This window comes from Dendrobates tinctorius, unplaced genomic scaffold (genome assembly GCF_039654945.1).
Source record: "Dendrobates tinctorius isolate UK_male_01 unplaced genomic scaffold, ASM3965494v1 ptg000005l, whole genome shotgun sequence".
Lineage (NCBI taxonomy): Eukaryota > Metazoa > Chordata > Amphibia > Anura > Dendrobatidae > Dendrobates > Dendrobates tinctorius.
Window position 1 is genome coordinate 8,330,225 of NW_027361673.1, and position 23,108 is coordinate 8,353,332.

At 40.6% G+C, this 23,108-nt stretch overlaps 1 protein-coding gene across 3 annotated transcripts in view; it reads right to left on the reverse strand.

Annotated features, from left to right (window-relative positions):
* Nucleotides 1-23,108, reverse strand: part of ZNF385D (zinc finger protein 385D) — a 615,949-nt gene that overhangs the window by 312,883 nt on the left and 279,958 nt on the right. For 2 of the 3 annotated variants that reach the window (XM_073568247.1, XM_073568267.1), the window contains one exon: nt 14,071-14,181. The exons of the other annotated variant lie outside the window; for it this stretch is intronic. In XM_073568247.1, coding sequence (XP_073424348.1) covers nt 14,071-14,181 — 111 coding nt within the window. The remainder of the gene's footprint in view (nt 1-14,070; nt 14,182-23,108) is intronic. 3 annotated transcript variants of the gene reach the window in all.

A 23,108-nucleotide genomic window follows, 5' to 3' on the forward strand; every position in this document is an offset into this window, starting at 1 on the left:
AAGCTTGTCAACCATAATTTACTTTATAATAATAGTTAGGCATTGAAAACTGGGGGTTATTTGGTTAAAGTTGTGGGGGGGTAGGGCTGGCACCAGATTTTCATGGGCCCAGGGCCAAAGAGTGTCAATGGGCTCCTTTAACACATGCCACAATTCATGATCCTCTGATACGGCAGAGAAATAGCGGTATAGTACAATGAAAAATACTTCATTTCTTACATCACATGACTGATATCCATTTTAAATTCTCCAATAGCTCCAAAAACGGACATTATATTACTCCATACAGTATTATTGCCACCACATAGTGCGCCATACAGAGTTATGAGGCCCATATATTTCTCCATACAGAATCATTGGTCCCATATAATGTTTGATACAGTATATGATGAGCTCCACATAATGCTACGGTATATGATGGTCACCATGGATGAAGCTCCACTGTCTTATGGGCCCAAATAATGCTCCATATATAATGGGCCCCATTTCTAATGCTCCAGTGTATAATGGGCCCTGTAAATGCTGCTCCAGTGTCTGATGTCCACCTTTGGAATGCTGCAGTGTATGGTGGGCCCCATATATCATTCTCGAGAGTATAGTGCTCCCCAAAAATTGCTCCCAACCAAACAATTAAATAAGTCTCCTCGCTAGGGAATCCCTGTACTCTGGACTTCTCGTCGTCCCCATCTTCCATCTCTCTGCACTTGGACTGTTTAGGCAGAGGGCGTACAGACGTGATGTCATTGCGCTCTCTGACCAGAATGTCACTGTCAGGAAACGCGGAAGACATCACAGCGGTGGAGCAGGGAGAGGTAAGTATTTCAACTTTGCAAGTGCTGTGATCCTGAGCAAGCAGGGGGGGCCCACTCATTGGCGACGGCACTGGCGCAGGGCCCCTCATAGTATGGCAGTGTGTCTGATGGCGGGTGGCCCTCCCACCGGCAGAGATACTTTTGCGTACTATGAGGGGCCCTGTGCCAGTGCCATCGCCCTTGAGTATGCCCCCCCACCTGCTCAAGAAACCTGCACTTTCATCTGCACCTTCCTCTTTGTCACCGTATAAGGTGGTATAGTATGCGGGAAGGGGAACCTGACTTTGATCAGAGTCAGATTCTGGCTGTGTAGTGTGCGAGGGGAATGTAGTGTCTGGGTCAATGTACCAGCAGAATCATCTAGCAGTGGCTGGGCATCAGTGCACTTGTGGTGCCCCCAGGAGTACGTCCGCCACAGTGGCATTACCTTCCTCCTAGGGAGTGTGATGTCATGCTTGGGAGCAACGAAGGATCGCTCTAGCAGTTAAAACAACACACAACACAGTTCCCACTCCAGGTCCAGATTCCGGCCTCCAAGTTTGTAGGGACTCTGACGGTCCTGCAGCAGAAACCGGAGGAAACAGCAGCTGTAAATGCTCTGTTCAGAACTAAGGCTCGGAGGCCCCAGCAGCGATGTGTGTGAGCCAGAAGGAAAAGGCTATGACTGCCTGCCATACGAGAAAGTTCCAAAAGAGAGTCAACAGGGGGAACTTCAGTGAACTCAGTACTGCGAGTACCTCAGATAAGCGCTAGAACGGAGGCCACACTACCTATCTGCAGAGAGAGAATTCCTAATTTGCTTCCAGGCTGACCAACTCCTTCTCCATCTTTACTCTGGGTCCTGGATGGCACTTACCAAGTACAGGTAAAGGAACTGTCTATCATCTTTCTCCTGCGCCTGGCGCATAGCTCTGCTACATCCTGCACTGCACACCATCTACCAACTCTTTCATCTGCCCTGCGACTACGTACCTACCTGTGCAGGGCTTCTACATCTTAGCTGCACCACAACATCTGTCCCAGAGAAGCGACACTGCAGTGCTGGTCAATCTGATCAAAAACCACAGGTGGCGTCAAGTATCATTCACCTATAAACGTTATTGACCCCTTTGCATGGAGGCCCAGGGCCACGGACCGGGTCACTACCACCGTGACACATCTCTCTGAGACACCGGCCCGGTACCAATTAATCCCACTGCCCTGGCTGGCGACCCACACTCCATGTCAGATTCATCTTGGACTGGGGAATTCACGATTTGACTTGATAACCCAGGCATGGTATGTGAGAAAGAGCTACATGGACTAATGTGAAGTGTGGCCTGCTGCATCATTCACTTTTGGTGGGGGGGAAGGACACAAGGAAAGGGGTTCTTCCTGACCAGGAGCCAGCACTTGATGACTCAGTGCTTGCATTTTTTGAAACTTCAGAAGAGGAGGGCATATTAGCTGGAGTCTTTTTCGGCAATGTAAACCAAAATCAGTTCCTGATGCTCCGGCTTTAAAAGCGGTTAACCTACTCCCAGAAAGGTAGCCTTCCAGGCCTTCCGGAGCCATACCATGATGCAGGCTCAACTCCTCCTGCCTTAGCTGCTATTGTGCATTTGAAACTACCAGCAGATGCACCACCACCATCAGTACTTGCTGGCCCCCCCACGCCCACGTCCGTGGCCTCTTCCACCATACTTCCAAATTTTGGAGAAAATGTACCCAAATTAACATCAGATATATGGTAATGGTACTGTATCAGAAGCGTACAGCTGTATACAGTCAAAGGATAATTGTAAATCTCCGTATATATTTCATGAGTCACACAGAGACGGTCACAGGCTCATTATGGATTAGACAAGAATATAAAAAGTAGAAAAAGGGTACAGTATCATCAGATAGCAGGTATATATAGTATAGTTTAAACATTCTAAATCTCCGTATATATTTCAGGAGGTGGACACAGATGCTCTCAGGCTCAGTATGGATTACAACACAATATAAAAAGCCGTAAAACTGCAATGGATCTGAAGCGTACAGCTGTATACAGTGTAGGGGTCATTGTCAATCTCAGTATTTATTTCCACAGTCAGAAACAGACTCTCACTTGGTCAGTTTGGATTAGACCAGAATATAAAAACCAGTAAATGGGTAATGTATCACAAGTGTAGAGCTGTATACAGTGTTGGGGTAATTTTTAAATCTACATATAAATTGAAGGAGTAACCCACAGACTCTCACATGCTCAGGATGGATGACACCACAATATAAAAAGAAGATCCGCAAGAAATAATCACACATGTGGGTCAATGTTCCAGGTGTCAATGATACACTTAGAGTGGTGGGTGGAGGAGGACTTTCTGGCAGAAAGGGTACAGTATCACCAGATACCAGGTATATATAGCATAGTTTAAACATTAAAAATGTAAGTCTATATATCAGGAGTAGTGTTGAGCCACCCCGCTAGTGTTCGAGTTCGGTTCGGTTCGTCGGACAGGAGGCAAGTTCGTCGAATGTTCGTCGAACGTTCAACGAACACCGTCGAAGCCCATTGAAAACAATGGCAGGCAAACACATACAAACACATAGAAAAAACATACAAAACACCTTAAAAGGTGTCCCAAAGCAGACAAAATGCTCAGAAGACACAAACAACATATGGAAAAGGGCAACTACATAAAGAAAAGAGGTGGAGGAGTAAAAGGAGGAGGAGACACAGATATAGGCATGTCATGCCCTTATAAAGTCAAGAAATAAATATAAAAATCTGGAATAAAAATCTAAAATACAAAAAAAATTCTAAAATCCTAAAATCAAAGACGATCATATACCGTCGGACTTCCCACCATAAATTATGCCAACTGCCGATCGGGCGGCATTATTCCCACGACCCTCCGAACAGCGTCCATGAAGGCAAAGTGTTTGGTTTACGGGGGCAGTATGGTTGCAAAGCTGAACCTTAAAGGAATGTCCAGAAGGGCACCACGGGGGGAGCACAGCTGATCGCGGCCGGGTGTCAGCTAATAATCACAGCTGACACCCGGCACAATGTGTCAGGGGCGGTCACGGACTGCCCCTGACACATTAACCCCTGGCACACCACGATCAAACATGATCGCGATGTACCGGGGGTTAAAGGAAGCATCGGCAGGAGGGGGCTCCCTCCGTGCTTCCCTGCGACCCCCAGAGCAGCGCAATGTGCAGTGCCACTGCAGAGGTCACCTTCCTTGCAGGTCCCCGGATCCAATATGGCGATGGGGACCTTCGGGGGCCTGCAGGGAGCTGGCTTCCTCACTGCCCACAGAGCGCAGGCATGAGGAAGCCTGCAGCAGTGCCTGTGACAGATCGCTGAGAGATCTGTGATGTGACAGATCAGTGATCTCTTACAGGACAGTGATGTCCCCCCTGGGACATTATAATAAAGTAAAAAAAGTGTAAAAATAATTTAAAAAATGCTAAATAAATTTAAAAAAAAATATTCCCTAATAAATTCATTTTTTGAAAATAAAAAACAGAAAAACAATAAAAGTATACATATTTGGTATCGCCGCATCCGTAATGACCCACCCTATAAAACTGTCCCTTTAGTTAACCCCTTTAGCGAACCCCTTAAAAAATAAAAAACAAAGCAAAAAATAATGATTTATTATCATACTGCCGAACAAAAAGTGCAATAACGCGCGATCAAAAAGACGCATATAAATATCCATGGTACCGCTGAAAACGTCATCTTGTCCCACAAAAAACGAGCTGCCACACACCATCATCAGCGAAAAAATAAAGAAGTTATAGCTCGCAGAGTAAAGCGATGCAAAAATAATTATTTTTTATATAAAATTTTTTTCATTGCATAAAACCGCCAAAACATAAAAAAGACATAAATGAGGTATCGCTGTAACCATACTGACCCGAAGAATAAAACTGCTTTATCAATTTTACCGCACGCGGAACGGTGTAAAGGCACCCCCCAAAAGAAATTAATGAAACGCTGGCTTTTGTTCATTCTGCGTCCCAAAAATCAGAAATAAAAGCGATCAAAAAATGTCACATGCCTGAAAATTGTACCAATAAAAACATGAACTCGTCCTGCAAAAAATAATCCCTCACATGACTCGGTGGGTCAAAATATGGAAAAATTATAGCTCTCAAAATGTGGTGATGCATAAACTATTTTTACAATAAAAAGCGTCCTTTAGCGTATGACAGCTGCCAAAAATAAAAACCCGCCATATATAGTAAATCAAACCCCCCGCTATCACCCCCTTAGTTAGGGAAAAATAATAAAATAATTTTTTTTTTATTTATTTCCATTTTCCCATTAGGGCTAGGGTTAGGATTAGGGCTAGGGTCAGAGCTAGGGTTAGGGCTAGGGCTAGGGTTAGGGCTAGGGTTAGGGTTGGAGTTAGAATTGGGGGGTTTCCACTGTTTTGGCACATCAGGGGCTTTCCAAACGCGACATGGCGTCGGATCTCAATTCCAGCCAAAAAAGTTAAATGGCGCTGCTTCCCTTCTGAGCTCTGCCATGTGCCCAAATAGTGGTTTACCCCCATATTTGGGGTAACAGCCTACTCAGGCCAAATTGCACAATAACTTTTGGGGTCCTGTTTCTCTTGGGAAAATAAAAATTGGGGGTGAAAAGATCATTTTTGTTGAAAAAAATATGATTTTTTTAATTGTACGACTGTATGTTATAAACTTCTGTGAAGCCTTTGGGGGTTCAAAGTGCTCACCACATATCTAGATAAGTTCCTTGGGGGGGTCTAGTTTCCAATATGGGGTCACGTGTGGGGGGTTTCCACTGTTTAGGCACATCAGGGGCTCTCCAAACGTGGCATGGTGTAAAATTTGGAATTCCAGCCAATTTTGTAGTGATAAAGTCAAACGGCGCTCCTTCCCTTCCGAGCTCTGCCATGCGCCCAAACAGTGGTTCCCCCCACATATCAGGTATCAGCATACTCAGGACAAATTGCTCAATAACTTTTGCAGTCCAATTTCTCCTGATACCCTTGGTAAAATAAAAAAATTGAATCTGAAGTAATTTTTTTTGTGAAAAAAGTTGTGTTCATTTTTTTAAACATTCAAAAAATTCCTGTGAAGCACCTGAAGGGTTAATAAACTTCTTGAATGTGGTTTTGAGCACCTTGAGGGGTGCAGTTTTTAGAATGGTGTCACTTTTGTGGATTTTCTATCATATTGACCTCTCAAAGTGACTTCAAATGTGATGTGGTCCGTAAAAATAAAATGGTGTTATAAAAATGAGAAATCGCTGGTCAACTTTTAACCCTTATAACTTCCTAACAAAAAAAAATTTTGGTTCCCAAATTGTGCTGATTTAAAGTAAACATGTGGGAAATGTTTGATCACTGCACACCAGACAACTCCATGTCTGCCCTCAAACTGCCTGCCCATGTATACTCCCACAAATGCATTACAGCCTGCCTCTGTTCACACAGCCTCTCAACCATGTGCCGGGTGGAGTTCCACCTTGTTGCAATGTCGATAATTAGGCGGTGCTTGGGAAGGTGGAGCAATCGCTGCAGCTTCTGCATATGACAGGAGTGTACGGGCGACCAGCGGATGTGCGAGCACAGTCTTCACACCATATGGAGCAGGGCTGTTAACTTTGAATAATTATTGAGGAAGCACTGCACCACCAGGTTCAAGGTGTGAGCCAGGCAAGGTATGTGTCAGAGATTTGAAAGGGCTATGGCTGCCACAAAATTCCGGCAGTACTTATCACTAACTACCTTGCCTGCCTCAAGATGTAGACTGCCCAGCCATGACTCAGTTTGTCGCTGCAAGTAGTCGGCCAGTACCTCCGCGGTGTGTCTGTTGTTGCCCAAACATATCATCTTCAACACAGCCTGCTGACGCTTACCACTAGCTGTTCGATAGTGGGATACTTCGTGTGCAACACTTGCAGCTGCGGATGGAGTGCTCATGCGACTGCGCTCTGTGGATGAGCTTTCGCTTCTGGAGGAGGTGGAGGAGGGTCGAATGCCTACAGCCAACTGTTTCCAATACCGTGGGCTAGGCAGCACTGTCCCACCGCCGCTGTCCCCTGTGGACCCTGCATCCACCACATTAACCCAGTGTACAGTGATGGACACGTAACGGTCCTGTCCATGCCTACTGGACCATGCATCTTTTGTGAGATGCACCTTTCCACTCACTGATTGCTTGAGTGCATGGACAATGCGGTCTTTCACATGCAGGTGGGGGGCTGGGATGGCTTTTCGAGAAAAGAAGTGCCGACTGGGTAGGTCATAGCGTGGTACTGCGTAGGCCATGAGCTTACGGAAAGCTTCGCTTTCAACCAACCGGTAGGGCATCATCTCTAACGAGATTAGTTTGGCAATGTGGGCGTTCAAACACAGTGTACGCGGATGAGAGGATGAGTACTTTCTTGTCATACTCAGAGTCTCTGGAAGGGTGAGCTGGACTTGAGAGCTGCATATGGTGGAACTAGTGGTGGACATGGCGGACTGAGAGAGGATTGGTGATGGTGATGGTGTTGGTGGTCTTGCTGATAGCCTAGATTCAGTCTTTCGTAGCAATAACATTGTGATTCCCTGACTGCTTTGGCCTTGCGACGACACCTCAAGATTTGCTGCTGGTGGTGTGCTAACCGGTGGGCTTACAGTAGGGGAAGTGATGTAGCATTGCTGACTACCTTCATTCGGAGCAGGTGCACATGTGGTACGTGAGTTTGGTAGTCCATCCACGCTTGCAAGTGCATGGTGGTTAAATGTCTAAGCATGCAACTGGTATTCAAATTTCTCAGATTTTTCCCTCGGCTAAAGGTCTTTGCGCACTTCTTACAGATAACCTTTGCCTGATCATTAGGATTTTTTTCAAAAAAGTGCCACACTGCACTCTTCCTACTATGGAAGGCATTTTGAGGCCTTGTACGCTGTGCTAATTTGACCATCTGGCCAAGCTGTCCTGCAGCTCTTTTGGTTTTTGTAACCCATTTTTGGACTGCTACGGGCCTGCAAGATAACAGCTGGTGCGATGTCGATGCCTGCTGCGGATCCTCCTTCTCTTCTGAGCTATTGGCAGCGGCACCCTCTTCCCCCAATAGATGCCAATCTGGGTCAACAACTGGGTCATCCATCACCTCCTCTTCAATTTCATGTGCACCTTCCTCTGTGTCACTGTGTAAGGTGGTATGGTATGCGGGAAGGGGCACCTGAGTTTCATCAGGGACAGATTCTGGCTTAGTACACTGCGAGGACAATGTAGTGCTCTGAGTGAATGTACCAGCAGAAAAATCTAGCAGTGGCTGTGCATCACTGCACTCCATGTCAGATCCATCTTGGACTGGGGAATTCACGATTTGACGTGATAATCAAGGCATGGTATGTGGAAAGAGCTCCATGGAGTAATCTGAAGTGTGGCCTGCCGCATCCTTCACTTTTGGTAGAAGTGAAGGACACAAGGAAAGGTGTTGTTCCTGACCAGGAACCTCCACTGACGACTCAGTGCTTTTATTTTTTGAAACTTCAGAAGAGGAGGCGATAGAGCTGGAGGCTGTGTCAGCAATGTAAGCCAAAACTTGTTCCTGAAGCTCCGGCTTTAAAAGCGGTTTACCTACTCCCAGAAAAGGTAGACTTCGAGGCCTTGTGGAGCCAGACGATGATGCCGGCTCAACACTTCCTGCCTTAGGTGCTATTGTGCTTTTGCCACTCCCAGCAGATGCAGCACCATCACCACCACCATCAGTACTAGCTGGCAACCCCCGCCCACGTTCACGGCCTCTTCCACCATACTTCCTCATTTTTGGGAAAATGTACCCAAAATACCACCAGCTATATGGTACTGTAAAACAAGGTACAAGGTGTATATAGTATTGGGGAGAATTTGAATCTCCCTAGAGATTTTAGGAGGCTGAACAATTATCTCAGGCCCACTATAGATTACACCTCAATTTAACAGGCTGAAATTGGCTGGTGTATGACAAAGTACAAGGTGTTTATAGTATTGGGGAGAATTTGAATCTCCCTAGAGATTTTAGGAGGCTGAACTATTATCTCAGGCCCACTACAGATTACACCTCAATTTAACAGGCTGAAATTGGCTGGTGTATGACAAAGTACAAGGTGTATATAGTATTGGGGAGAATTTGAATCTCCCTAGAGATTTTAGGAGGCTGAACTATTATCTCAGGCCCACTATAGATTACACCTCAATTTAACAGGCTGAAATTGGCTGGTGTATGACAAAGTACAAGGTGTATATAGTATTGGGGAGAAAAATATTCAGGATTGAGAGTCCTCAGTAGTTGATACCTTTTAATGGCTAACTGAAAAGATGGTAATACATTGCAAGCTTTCGAGACTACTCAGGTCTCTTCATCAGGCTAGACTAATACAAAATCTGAAGTCACATATTTATGCACAATACAGCCTAGAAAAAATGCAATAGATAAGACAAGTGACGTGAAGCAGAACTATCAATATGGGAGAGGGAGAAACATAAATATAAACATTGGACCAGTTCATAGATAAGGAGTCTGGATGTTTTATGGTCCTCTGATTGGGGTCTAGTTCTGTGTTGCCCCGCAAGGTTTTAAAAGGAAATTCCTTAATTGATGTAAAAAGACATAAATCCATGCGACACATTCATTCCAGCACTGAGAGTGTCAAAGTTCGTCATAAATTTGTACTCCCAAACTCGTCTCTCTCTCTGAGATGTGAAGTTACCTTTCAATACCAGTAATTTCATATCCATGCTGCTGTGATCAGGGATACAGAAATGTTTTGCCACAGGTAGATCCATTCTTTTTTCTCTTATTGTGTGACGATGAGCATTCATCCTTGTTCTAAGCTTTTGCCCTGTCTCCCCTCTCCTGTCTATAGTATTGGGGAGAATTTAAATCTCCCTAGAGATTTTAGGAGGCTGAACTATTATCTCAGGCCCACTATAGATTACACCTCAATTTAACAGGATGAAATTGGCTGGTGTATGACAAAGTACAAGATGTATATAGTATTGGGGAGAATTTGAATCTCCCTAGAGATTTTAAGAGGCTGACAATGATGCTCTCAGTCCAAGTATGGCAGCAGGCAGCCTAGTAAGCAGGACTGCTGCACACAAAAGTGTGGAAAAATGAACACTTGGTAACTGTGCAGAAAAGAGGAAGAAAAAGTATTTTTGCTTTGAAAAAAGCAGTTTGCACAGCAGTGTGCATACAGCAATGCAGCTATCAGGGAGCCTTATAAGGCAGCCTAATAACCAACAGAGCTGGTGCACAAAAATATAGCCTCCCCTGTCACTGCACACAAACTGTTGTGTTGTACAGTGAGAATCGCTACCAGCATAAGCAGTTTTTTTGTTCTTCTTCCCTGCCTAACGCTCTCCCTTATTCAGAATCAGCAGCAGCAACCTCTCCCTGCCTATGCTAAGATCGGCAGAAGTAAGATGGCGGTCGGCGTGCACACCCTTTTATAGCCCCTGTGACGCTACACAAAGCAAGCCAATCACTTGCATGCCCTTCTCAAAGAGGGTGGTCACCGCTGCCCATGTCATCGCGTTGCCCACAGTGTGCGTCCTCCATCATTGGCTGAAAAAGGGCGCTGGAAGTATCATTTGAAACGCGACTTTGGCGCTCTGGTCACCGACCTCATGGCCGACCTCACGCTATGGTCGGGTTTCATTTCATGAAACCCGACTTTAGCGAAAGTCGGTGACTTATGAATTTGACCGACCCATTTCGCTCAACTCTAGTCCCTTGAATTCTGTTTAGTGACTTGGTGTCTCTCCAAGTGCAGTGTTCTGGCTTTATTTTGCCTTCTGTACACATTATGTCAGAAAGATGGTGCTCTTCCTGCCATAGTGATTGTGAAAGGCTAGGTTCAATGTGGATCGATTAAAGAAATGCAAGAGGCCTTTGTTAACAAATACCCAGAACCAAAACTACCAGCTAAACGTATATGAAGTCTGGTTTGGAAATGGCCTCAAACTGACTTTGATGCAAAGATGAAGAAGCCGAGGCCATCATCGGTCAGGATGGCCGAAATCATGCATGAAATTCAGCAGCAAATTGCAAGTAGCACCCAAAAATCACCTTGAATATTGTCTCAGCAAGTTGGTGTATCAAGAAAAACATGTCAGTGAGTGATGAAAATTCTGAATCTCACATAGTACCAACATGCTCTGATGTGCCCAAAAGTGCATAGACACGAACAGGAACCACTTTCAGCATCTGTTGTGACTTATGAGTGAGTATAAACAATCCACTTTATCACTAATTTCTTCTTTTTATTGGGCCACTCTGTATATTGAAAAGAAACAACATTCCGCCTTTGTAACTCTACCACATCCAACAGGACTATATATAAATCGACACTGGCCAATTCTGTGCATGGATCAGGATCTCACAAGGATTATACTCAGTCATCCAAAGATTACTTACTCCTTAAAATATAGGCTGGTCCACAGCCATTTTGCCCCGAAAAGTGTTGACAGCACCACATGGCTAGGCACCCAACCAAAGGGATGCTTCAAATGTGGTTGCTGTAAATACTGTACCTCGATTGAAAAAAAAATGAATTTCGCAGCAACATCACAGGAAAAACTTATCCCATTCATCAGTTTATTAACTGTAGATCAGTAGGGATAGTGTACAAGATGACATGCAGATGTGGTCTAGAATATGTTGGCAAGACCAAGAGAAAACTTAGCGTAAGGGTAGGAGAGCATCATAGAGATATCATCAACAAACACGATACCCCAGTAGCCAATCATATTAATCAGATTCATAAGGGGGATCTCAAGGTGGTCAGTTTCATAGGTATTGAAAAAGTCCCTAGGAATCAGAGAGCAGGTGATTGGGATAAATACAGGTATATCCTCCAAAGAGAAACTTTTTGGATCTTCTGTTTACAAACATTGCATCCTAAGGGACTAAATGATATACTTTCCTTTTCTTCCTTCTTGTAGGGAGGGAATAATAGGGTTGGTTACTCTAGGGAGAGCTGCCGACGAGTGGGGGCATCACTTGCGCAGGATTTTAGGGTGCCAACCTCCGCGTGAGTCAGGTAGCAGGTAGTGAGGGAATAACAGGTGGAGACTTAGTGAGCACCCTTTCTATCTTTCCAATAAGTAAGAAGATCCATGGTGTCCCTACCAAACATGCAACAACATGCCAGGTGATCTATGAATATGATATCCCCTGTACCTTCATGGGTGAAAGTCATTATAGATACATCTTTTTTGTCCTTTTTCCATTGTAGATGTAGCTTATAATAAATTGGATATGGAATCCATGCAAAGTGCCCATTATATGGGTTACTCAGCAAGTTAATATGTCTGAATTAGTTGAGCTTTATGTATCCTGTTTACAGGTTTCTGTTAGTATGGATAATGAAGCCACATTGATATACGGTTAACTAGTAAACAACTGTTGAAACCCAATATGTCTATATATGTAATTCCTTAGATATGCGGGCAAAGTATAACACAGCGTCAGGTTGTCAAAGACACTGTAGGTCATGTGAGCGGTGCTGTGATGACGCTGTACTGCTAAGACCGGATGTGATGCGATTGGTCCTAAGCCGAGCCCAGGAAGTGGTGCACGCAGACAGAGAGGGACCATTACATATGGAGGAACCGGAAATGTCGCACCCGGCGTCCGGAAACTGACATGATGCTGTATTGTGCTCGGTTATATATAAGGCAAGTGAAGGTGGAACCTGCGCGCTATGTCTCCATAAACTCCCCTGATGAGTCCTGAATAGATGAAACGCATTGGGAGATAGGGTGTGGGAATAAGGCCATCCAGATGAATGCAGGCATGAGAATATGCTGAGACTGGGGGCCCCGTTTCAGGAGCGCATACACGGGCATCGGTGTATAGGACTAATACACCTGAGATGAGTATAATGACATACTGTTGTTTCACCATGAGAGCATTGATTATACAGTAATAATGTGGAGTGTATTGCATCCTAATTTACTGGACTCCATGGGTGCTATGTATGTTTCATTTTGACCTGTGAAAATGTTTGTTTAGTTTGAGCATCTGGGTGTGGAGCATTGGATACTCCTTTTTGATTCGCCTTGTCTTGAAGAGCAATGATAATATTTGAAGTGGAAACCTGAATAACATTGTTTGAGTTCCCAAAGAGGGCATTGCAATAATTTCAAAAAGTGTCGCCACATATGGAGAGAGTGTTTAGCCAGCATACCTGTAATATATCAGGACACACTAATACTCAGCTGGAATTAGACATAAAAGAAAATTATTTTGTCCCTCATTAAGACAATCTAAGGCGTCTCAGCACAGGTTGCTGCTTTTATTGGCACTATTGCACGGGCACTTTATTTGGCACTATTTGGCACTTTACAGTTTTTAATATCTGAATAAAAGTTAAGTTTTATTTTTATCCATACCAATTTGATACCTATACTTTTGATTGTTATTGGTAAAATAGACTCCTTGCTTTTCTGCACATTCAACACGCCTAAATGGACTTATGACAGAAAAATGAAGGCAAAATGTAAAGGTATAATGTTGTGTAAAGTGGAGGATGATTTTAAGTATGTCCTAAGCATAAGCTATCCTAGGTTCCAATATAAACTATAAAAATACAGATTATTTAATAAGATAAAACATGTAAAATAATTCAAAGATAAACTGTTTACTGTCTTAAAAAGACACCATCAGTATTTTATTGAAATACACAAGCAAGAATCCAAGAGTTGCCGGAATGACGTGAAAAGAATTTACTTACATCTGCCTAAATGCATTCAAAAGAAAAAAGCTTTTTTGTGACAAAAACCATGAAATATTGCTTTCTGAAGAGCTTTTCTATGACCAAGAACAAAAGAGTGATGTTCTGTGTTATCACTGTTTTGGAGAATGGAGTTTCACCACAATACACCTGATCATGACAGATGTCACAATCGCTTCTGCCAATTCTCAATCTAATTCCTCAAATGTTCGCACAGACAAATGAGACCATAATTTCTTTCTTTTTTTTTTCTTTATCATAGATTTTAATCCCAAATGCAGCAACTATATATTTTATTAGTTCATTCAAGTGATTTTGTTTTTCATGTTTACGAGTGCCTAGTCAAAATTGCAATTATTTAATTTTGTCTGTTTGCTAAAATTCAGCCTGTGATTACAATACCCAGGTTAGAAATAATTTAAAAGTCACTATATAATTATAATTTTTCCAATTTTGAGAAAGACTTTTTGTTGAGTATCATGTAAGCATGTCCGTATTTGCTAATTTTCCTTTTTTACAGAAAATTATAAACTTACTTCAGAATTAAATTTCAGTTGACATATATTGCAGGGGGTGATTTGCTTCCTTCTCTGTGGTAAAGGAGCCCCAAATGTGTGATTTATGACTGCTTTTTGAACTGGGTCCATCTGCAATAGAAAGACAGAAATAAGTCTTGTTTAACCCAGATTTATCTTCATATGATGAAGATGATAGCAGTGGTGAGTCTTATGCCTGACAGCATTTTTTATAAGGCATTATAACACTATGCCTTAAAAAATATGTTATTACTTGTTTTTTATAGTGGTTTGTGTAATATGAAGGTCCTGGGTCCTGTATAAAATTTTTAAAAGGGTCCCTCCCTTACCCCCATTATAATTGGGGTGCTTTTTAGAGGCAGAGGGGCTATAAAAGTGACAACTATTAAAAGTGATTTAACTATTCAAAGTCTTAATATTCCTCTTTATATTTTGCAATAAGCATAATTTCAGGCAGAAAAGTTTAAAGTCTCCTGCTGCTTTCTCCTGGATCCACTATATTCTTAAAAAGGATAAAATATTCTCCTATGTACTTAGTTAGATCATCTTGCTTCTACCTTTTTGCCTATTGTTTGAGGACATTGTGAACAGAGCCATCTGCAATTGTGTCAATGATTCCTGTAGACTCTCTAACAGTTAAAGAAGCATTCCCATCATTGTTTTTATTGTCTTAATATATTACAATCATCATGTTATACCGCACTGTGTACTTAAAATTGTTCATTTTGCCTTTCTGCTCAGTTAATTCTTCTCTTTTACATTAGGTCCATGACATCACGTGAGGGGAAACTGACAAGCTGAGTCCTTCTAAGCTCTATGTAAGAACCGGAAGTCTCTTTTTTCCGTGCATCATCATTAGGTCTACAATTCTACATTACTGCAAAGTCCATTGTAGGAGGAGCAGTACAGCTGTATCATGAGTTGACGAGAGGGATGACTCATGCAGGGAAAAGAGACTTCCTGTTTCTACATAGAACTTAGAACCAAAATTAAGTGCAATCATTGGTATATTAGAAATGGACACTGCCAGTGACTGATATAAACATAATGTTAAGGGTTAAAACAGCTCAAGGGATTATACTGATGTAATATTCCAGATCTTTTGAATTTTGAAGAAAAAGTCTACAGACGTATTTAGTTTCTAGCGCAATCTGAAATTTTAATTTTTGGCTGGATGTACACTTTATGGAATGTTAACGTTATTAATCTTAATTTGGTAATTTTCTGCTTGGATTACTTCTTAGACATATTTTTTTTCTTAGAGCAATGGTAGTTAAGATCTTATTTTTAATTCAATATACTAGATAAATTTTACTTTTGGCCAGTAAGATTTGATTCTACTTCTCCTATAATGGATGTTCACATCTGCATCACGGATTCAGTCTTTAATGCAAATCAGAACACAATGTTAAATCTTTCATGTGATGAACTTCACCTGTGCTTGATGGATCTAATTGATTTATAATGACTTCAATTATGTTCTATCAAGGTTTCTATTGCTTTGAAGAAAAATTATAGACGGTTTGCCGACCTGCTTTACTATCCAAAAATCAAGAGTGATCAACATTTTTATAACCAAACTGGAAAACCGTAATTAATTATAATGTTTTTAAGCAATATATATTTAGCATCCCATAAAAGGATATGAAATGTCTGCAAGCAATTAGTGTGAGCTGCAAAATTAAGACACAATCACAATTATATGTTTATGTTCAACTATGAACAGCCCACAATTTTTATGGAATGTCCAGGAAATTCTGAAAGTTAGTAACTCTGATTACGGATTTTTGCAGGACTATTCTTTCCACCAATGCTGATAAAAAACATGACTGAAACCTAAAGCAATATTCCTTATCAGGATTCCCTAGGACATTGCTGTTCATGAAAATCAGTCTGAGTTTCCATTTAAATATAAGAACTGTAACATAGAGTAGTCACGTCTCCAATAAGGAGGTAAGGTTATCTAAAACTGTGTAGGGTTAAAGGGTTCACTAATACTGTGAAAAATATGAGGCGCTCACTTATGTTATAAACATTAGGAACGCCTGCCTGAAAGATTAATGGTCGTTTTAATTTTCTTTTATAAATCAATAGTACACATGAAAATAAGCAACTTTGTAATATATCTTGGCAAAGAAATCTGCTTCTTTCTCTGACAGAATTGATCAGCCATTATCAAAATTCTCAATTCTGTTGTCAAATCTGTATGCAGATTTTAGTGCTACTGATGAGATTCCATGTAGATGGAAGAGGGAGGAGCTAGAGGCACAGCTCCTCCCACCTCCTTCTCCTCCTATCTTGATAGAATTTTATATGTAGCACCTGCCATCTCTTATTCTCAGTAATGGGAAAGTCTGTGTTCACTGAGTACAGATTACTCTTTAAAGTAAAAATATGACAGATAGATCCAAATACTGACATTTTTTAGTTTATATTTTTATTTTATGTTTTTCGATTTTTTCTTTTAGTATATGAATATATGGATGACCATCTTGCTACTAACTACATTCAGAGATATACTTTACAGCAGCCACTTAGGCAATAAAATCAGTAATCTTGGAGTTGACTCTTTGACTTCTGTTGGAGTTTCCCAGGCATGATCTGTAACCTACACAGAGGTCACTGTGCAGGGAGGAATACCATGTATACCATCGGCAACATGACCATGCCGGTAGTTTACTTAGCAAAATCCTGTTGAAAGGTTTGCTTTAACATGTAAACAGTATATATATATTGGTTTTGAAATACACATCTGTAACCAATGTATATCCTATTAATTTAACATCAATGTACAATTTACCTTTATGCAATTTCTAACAAGGAACACACAGCATTAACAACCTCATTGCATACTACAAAATTATGATCCCCAGGGTAGCTACTTGAAGATAAATTTAATTTCCTTTTTTTCAGAGAGACAAAAGATATTAGGTAACCAAGCATGAAAGAGGTACTGTATTTGATCAAAAAGGCTATTTTTAAATTTGAGGTTAATTGCTTCATTAGAATATTACCCATGAGAAGTTGACAACAGAGAATAAGGCAAACGCTACAGAACTCATTAAAGTCTTAAGTCAATCCAAGTATTAATCAAATGCAAAATATGATACAAATAAGTGACTAATCTTTAAACAATGTTTCTGTGTGGAATCATCATCCGTATTTGTAGTTTTTTCAGATTTTTTGTAGACAACAAATGGATCCTTCATACCCTTACAATAGAATGCATGTCTCATAAGGTCTCTGTTATTTGTTCACTAATTATTTGTCACAGTAATGTGGTTTCAATTACAAAAACACTTCACAACAAAAGCAAAAGTCATACTAATTCTAAGTCGATATTTAACGTTTTAGTGGATAGGTTCTTTAGAAAAGTTTCATTGTGACAGATATTAACAGTCTGTTAAATACAGATAAATATATTAAAGATAGGTGGTTCTGACATTAACATTTTGACATCTCAATTATATACTGTAACATTTTGGCTTGTCTATCATATTATGTCCAATAATTAACTAGTTTATTGCACACTAAGGAGGAGCATAATAATATGGACTAGGTCTGGTCACACTCAGACTTTTGAACTTTGAAGAACCCAAAAATGTCCATCTTTAGAATTGAATGGGAAAAAGTCTGCAAATAATATGTAGTCATGATGGAAGACATCTTTTAACCCTAGCATGCATATTGGGGGCCTTTTAGGCCCCCATGCTTACCTTTTTGCTATTATCTGCAAAATTACTTAAGTTAGAATTTTGAAACTCCAGGTGATCCTCAAGTATGTCGCTGTTGGTAATATAAAGTTGTTCATATAAATTTTTTCATAGGCATATCGGTGTAACAATGCTTTATTGGTGAAAACCACATATGTACGGATTGGGGGCCTTTTAGGCCCCCATGTATTTTTTATCATGTTCTCAGTAGTGTTTATGTCTCAAGTTACTCTATTTGTACTCAATAATGCTGGTGGAGGGGCCAGGGTGTGGATAATGCCATATGAGGATGTCTTGTGATTTTTAGAGGGAGAGATAAGGCCATGACATCATCTCAGGTCCTTCTGACCACAGTAATGAGCTGTGTAGAGAGTAATGAGGAAGAGGAACTTTATGCAAACATTGGACTTTTACTGCTGGCAGGTAGTCAAAAATCGCATGATGTTCCAATATGAGAATTATTTCTGGTCCCACTTTCTGATCCACACTATAAGGCGACAATGTCAGTGGACAGATATGAGGAAATTAGAAGACACATTCGATTTGATGATAAGCGAACACGCGCATTGAGGTTTGAAACAGACAAATTAGCCCCTATCAGTTATATCTGGAACATATTTATCAAAAATTGCACCAAACTTTTCAATCCTAGTACTAATGTTACAGTAGATGAGCAACTTGTACCGTTCAGAGGACGCTGCAAGTTCATACAATGCATGCCCAGCAAGCCAGCCAAATATGGAATCAAAATCTTCTGGATGTGTGATTCTGCAAATTATTATGGCATAAATGGCATAATCTACTGTGGCAAAGAGGTTGGTGCACCAGTACAGAAGGATCTGGGGTCTGAAATTGTAAACAAAACTCTTGCTGTTCCAATATTCAATTCAGGTAGAAACATTACCATGGACAATTATTTCACCAATGGTGAACTAGGCAATTTTCTGCTTCAAAAAGCTATTACACTTGTTGATACTATCAAGCCAAACCGACGAGAAATTCCAGAAGCACTGAAACACAATCGTCAGCGAGCACATTATGAGAGTGTCTTTGGATTCAATAACAAAGCGACTTTGGTATCTTACAAAGCGAAGAAGGAGAAATCAGTGATTTTACTCAGTACCATACATCACAATTGCAGTATTGACAGCAATGACAGAAAATTAAAACCAGAAATCATCCTGCATTACAATAAAACAAAAGGAGGTGTAGACAAAATGGATGAGATGGTTGGAGAATATTCATGCAAGAGGCAAACAAAATGATGGCCTGTAGTACTTTTTTCAAATATGCTTGATGTACCAGTCCTAAATTCATTCATCATTTATACAGAAACTCATCCAGAATTCCATGCACGGAGGAAGGACAGGAGACGCCTATTTTTGAAGTACCTTTGTCATGAACTTGTAATGCCTCACATGATACAGCGAAGCGACGTGAAAGGCTTGCTAAAGCAAACTAAAGAAGCAATGAAACAGTGTGGCGTACAGTTTCAGATGATTCCAGGGCCAGGAAAAAGAAAAAGAAAGTGCTGTTTCATGTGTCCAAGAAATTTAGAACGGAAAACTGAGAGATTTTGCTCAATTTGTAAGGAAAATGTCTGCAAAGAACATTCTTCCGAAAAAATATCTTGTCAAAATTGTTTGGAAGACTAATGTAATAGAAAAGAAACATAATAGAAAAGTAGCTGCAGCTAGTTTGGTATAGATTTCTATACGTTTTTCTGCGTTTTCATATGTTTGTGTGAAATTTGGAAAAAAAAATTTTTATACTGTATATTGCTGTCATATTCCACAGCACTTTACAGACATTATTGGCACTGTCCCCATTAGGGCTCCCAATCTAAATTCCCTATCAATATGTCTTTAGGGTGTGGGTGGAAACTGGAGAACCCAGAGGAAACCCACGCAAACATGGGGAAAACATACAAACTGCTTTCAGATTTTGTCCTTAGTGAGATTTGAACCCACGACCTCTGTGCTGAAAAGCTGCAGTGCTAACCACTGAGCCATTGTGCTGACCTAGTGTGTGTCTTTTGAGGCATTAATAGCCTATCTGATAGAGGTACTTAATAATACAACAAAAATCAGGCCCTAAATCGACCCGTTTAAGCATAATTGTCACTTAAATACAATTAGACAACAGAATAAGTAATTGGATACGGCGACTTAGGTTCATTATATATACACGCCATAACTCAAATGCACATACATATTAAATACAAATATTGAAAGCCCATAATGCTGGCTATACATATTTATGAAGAAATGAGACAAGAAAAATTGGAACAATCTCACCAAAGAGTTGAAAAGAAGGACGGGAGTCTTCAGGTATCATTTAATAATGGAATTCCCTGGAACAGGAGGTTGGGAAGACAATACCCTGTCAATCCCTATGGGGCTAGCAATCATCTATTCCCCAAAACTCCCGCCCTAACAAGGGCAGTCCACATCTAACCCTCACTCAGATGATATTTGAGTGCTGTCACATTTTGGCAGAATCAATTGAAAAATTGAAGAAATTTTGTTCTCCATCTTTGCCTCACAGTATGCTCCAATTCTTTCATCCGAGATGAGCAGCTCAGACTATATTAACACTTGGACTAAACTCTGATTAAAGTTTGATCACAGTGTTATTAGCTTAATAGACCTGAGTCTCTTGGATGAGAGATTCTATGGTCATGTGATCCTGACCTAAAAGTTACTTATGCTAAGTCCAGAAAGGCAGCAAACTTTTAACTCTGCCATTAACGCTATGTCTTCTAGTGATTATACTTTTACAGTATACTTTAATAGTTCTCAGTTTTACTGTAGGCTGTAAAATGAGATGCTTGTTTACCAATCTAAATTTTAGCCTACAGTACTGACACCTTGTGTCCAATGCTAAGAACTGCATGGGTATACATGATTACATATGCTGTGTCACAGCAATGTCTGTAGAAAAAACAAACAGCATTCAAAGCATGCTATAGATATTGTTTCATGCAAAGTACCAACACAACTGAGCATTTTTTCTTCAGTTGCTAATATGGATTATACTGTGTTGATTAAAACTTTACACCAAATTCTCCATGTTTAATTGTACCATAACCCCGATTACAAATTTAATTTAGATTGGGCCCATCAGTTTGCTTATGTAACTTGTCGTTCACTTTCTCCTTTACAAGTGTTTGCTGCATTCATATGTGAGGAGTGAAGATATTATTTGACAGTACGTGAACTGGTGTTTCATTTTATACTGCAGATATTCACATCACGCTTGACATATTGCGGTAGGAAAAAGTCTAATTATTGTCATGAGATTTAAGTCAGTTGGTGATTAAATTCCTCTAACCTTTGAACCGTAAGGATCATTTGATTCCAAAAGCAACAAAAGTGGATTTATCTCATGGATGGGAAGTGCTCCTACATCTATCTATCTATCTATCTATCTATCTATCTATCGATAAAACAGAGAAAACATAGTGTGAAAAGTTTCTCCCTGCACTGCTCCAGTTAACTAACAGGTTTCTCCCGGCTTTCCAAACTACATTTTCTCTGAAACTCTTTGGCATTTCAGAGTAAAACATACCTGACTGCAATTGCATAGTGAGACTCTGATTCATGCTGCCCATTGTTCAGCCAGTGTGAGTCTAGTGAAAATTCCCTTTTACTCCAAATTTATAAATTGTGACTTTTTAAAAAAGTTTTATTTCTTTTTACATGCAATTCTCACTTTGGATGGGGTGCGGTTAGAAAATGTAAAAAAAAATTCTAGATGGTACTGTAATATGAAAATACCCATAATTGTGCAATATAACCTAAAGCAATAGTACATAATAGTGTATTGTCCAATGTTAATTTCCCCCTGCTATGTTGAAAATGAACATATTCCTTAACTGCTAATAAACCATGGAAAGCTTACAGCTCAGAGGAATTAAAATCATGGGAACACTTTCCAGCCATTAAACATGTAACCCACAGTTATCACAAGGGTAAGCCAAATAACTATTCACCTGTTGACACTGTCATTAAATTGGTTGTTTATGTGGATGAAGATGTGAACAAAGGTATTTGCCAAGAGTCAAAATTTTCTGGAAAATTCTTGCAAACTGGATTGTTAAAAGGGCAAGTCTTGACAAATTAAGGTTTTTTTGTGTTTGTCAAAAATATTGCCATAGTGACAACATTGTTCTGGAGGAAATCTGTGAGTTGTTTGCTGAAAACTTATGTCCAAATGCAATGAGCTGATCACAGGAAAGCTGTGCAGAGAAGCTGTGTGCAGTAGAGCAGGGCAGCCAAAAGAAGCAGACATTTATACAGAAAAGAGAACTTAGGGTCCAGAGATCACAAATCAGAGGAACATTGCAGAAGAAGCCTACAGGCTGTATTATTTCTCCTAAGTTGTGTCTTTGGACTATTCTTTTTATTATCTTTAGTCTAATTTATAGAGGCTGTCCTGTCACATTAGGGATTTGATAATTCTCCACTGACCTATTGTCAAATCTAGTAGTAATAAAATAAATATTCACTGCACACTTGTTTAATGCAAAAGTGTAGAAGTTTATTTCAGTGTTACAATTAGAATTGAAAATTAAATAGTGCTTCTTTGTAGTGATAATGAAGGTCACGTTTCCATCTACAGAATCATTTTCAAATCATCATATTTTGGCTGGTGTACTAATCTTTCCACCATTATGCCTTCTTTGCACAGGGTGTTGCATGCAATTTTTATCACATGGTTACTCCTTGCTGGTACTTGGCAACCCTTAACAGCATTTAGAGTTCACGCTATTACAGTCCTCCATTAAAACTCTTTTGTAGATCTATTATCTTACATGTTATATCAGACATCATATATAGGCTCCTACGGTTGACCTTGGAAAGCTGCTGGGTTCAAATCCTGGCAGTCGGTGTCCCTGCCAGGAGGAGGAAGAGGGGTCACTGAGGGATGCCTGCATAGCGTTGCCACCAGATTATAGCTGGAAACTTGGGTTGAAAGGTGGCAGATGCAGTTTAACAATGATAAATGTAAAGTTATACACATGGGAAGAAGGAATCAATATCACCATGACACACTCAACATGAAACCACTGAGTAAATCTGACATGGAGAAGGATTTGGGGATCCTAGTTAATGATAAACTTACCTGCAGCAGCCAGTGCCAGGCAGTGGCTGCCAAGGCAAACAGGATCATGGGGTATATTAAAAGAGGTCTGGATACACATGATGAGAGCATTATACTGCCTCTGTACAAATCGCTGGTTACACCGCACATGGAGTACTGTCTACAGTTTTGGGAATCGGTGCTCAGGAAGGATATAATGGAACTAGAGCAAGTACAATG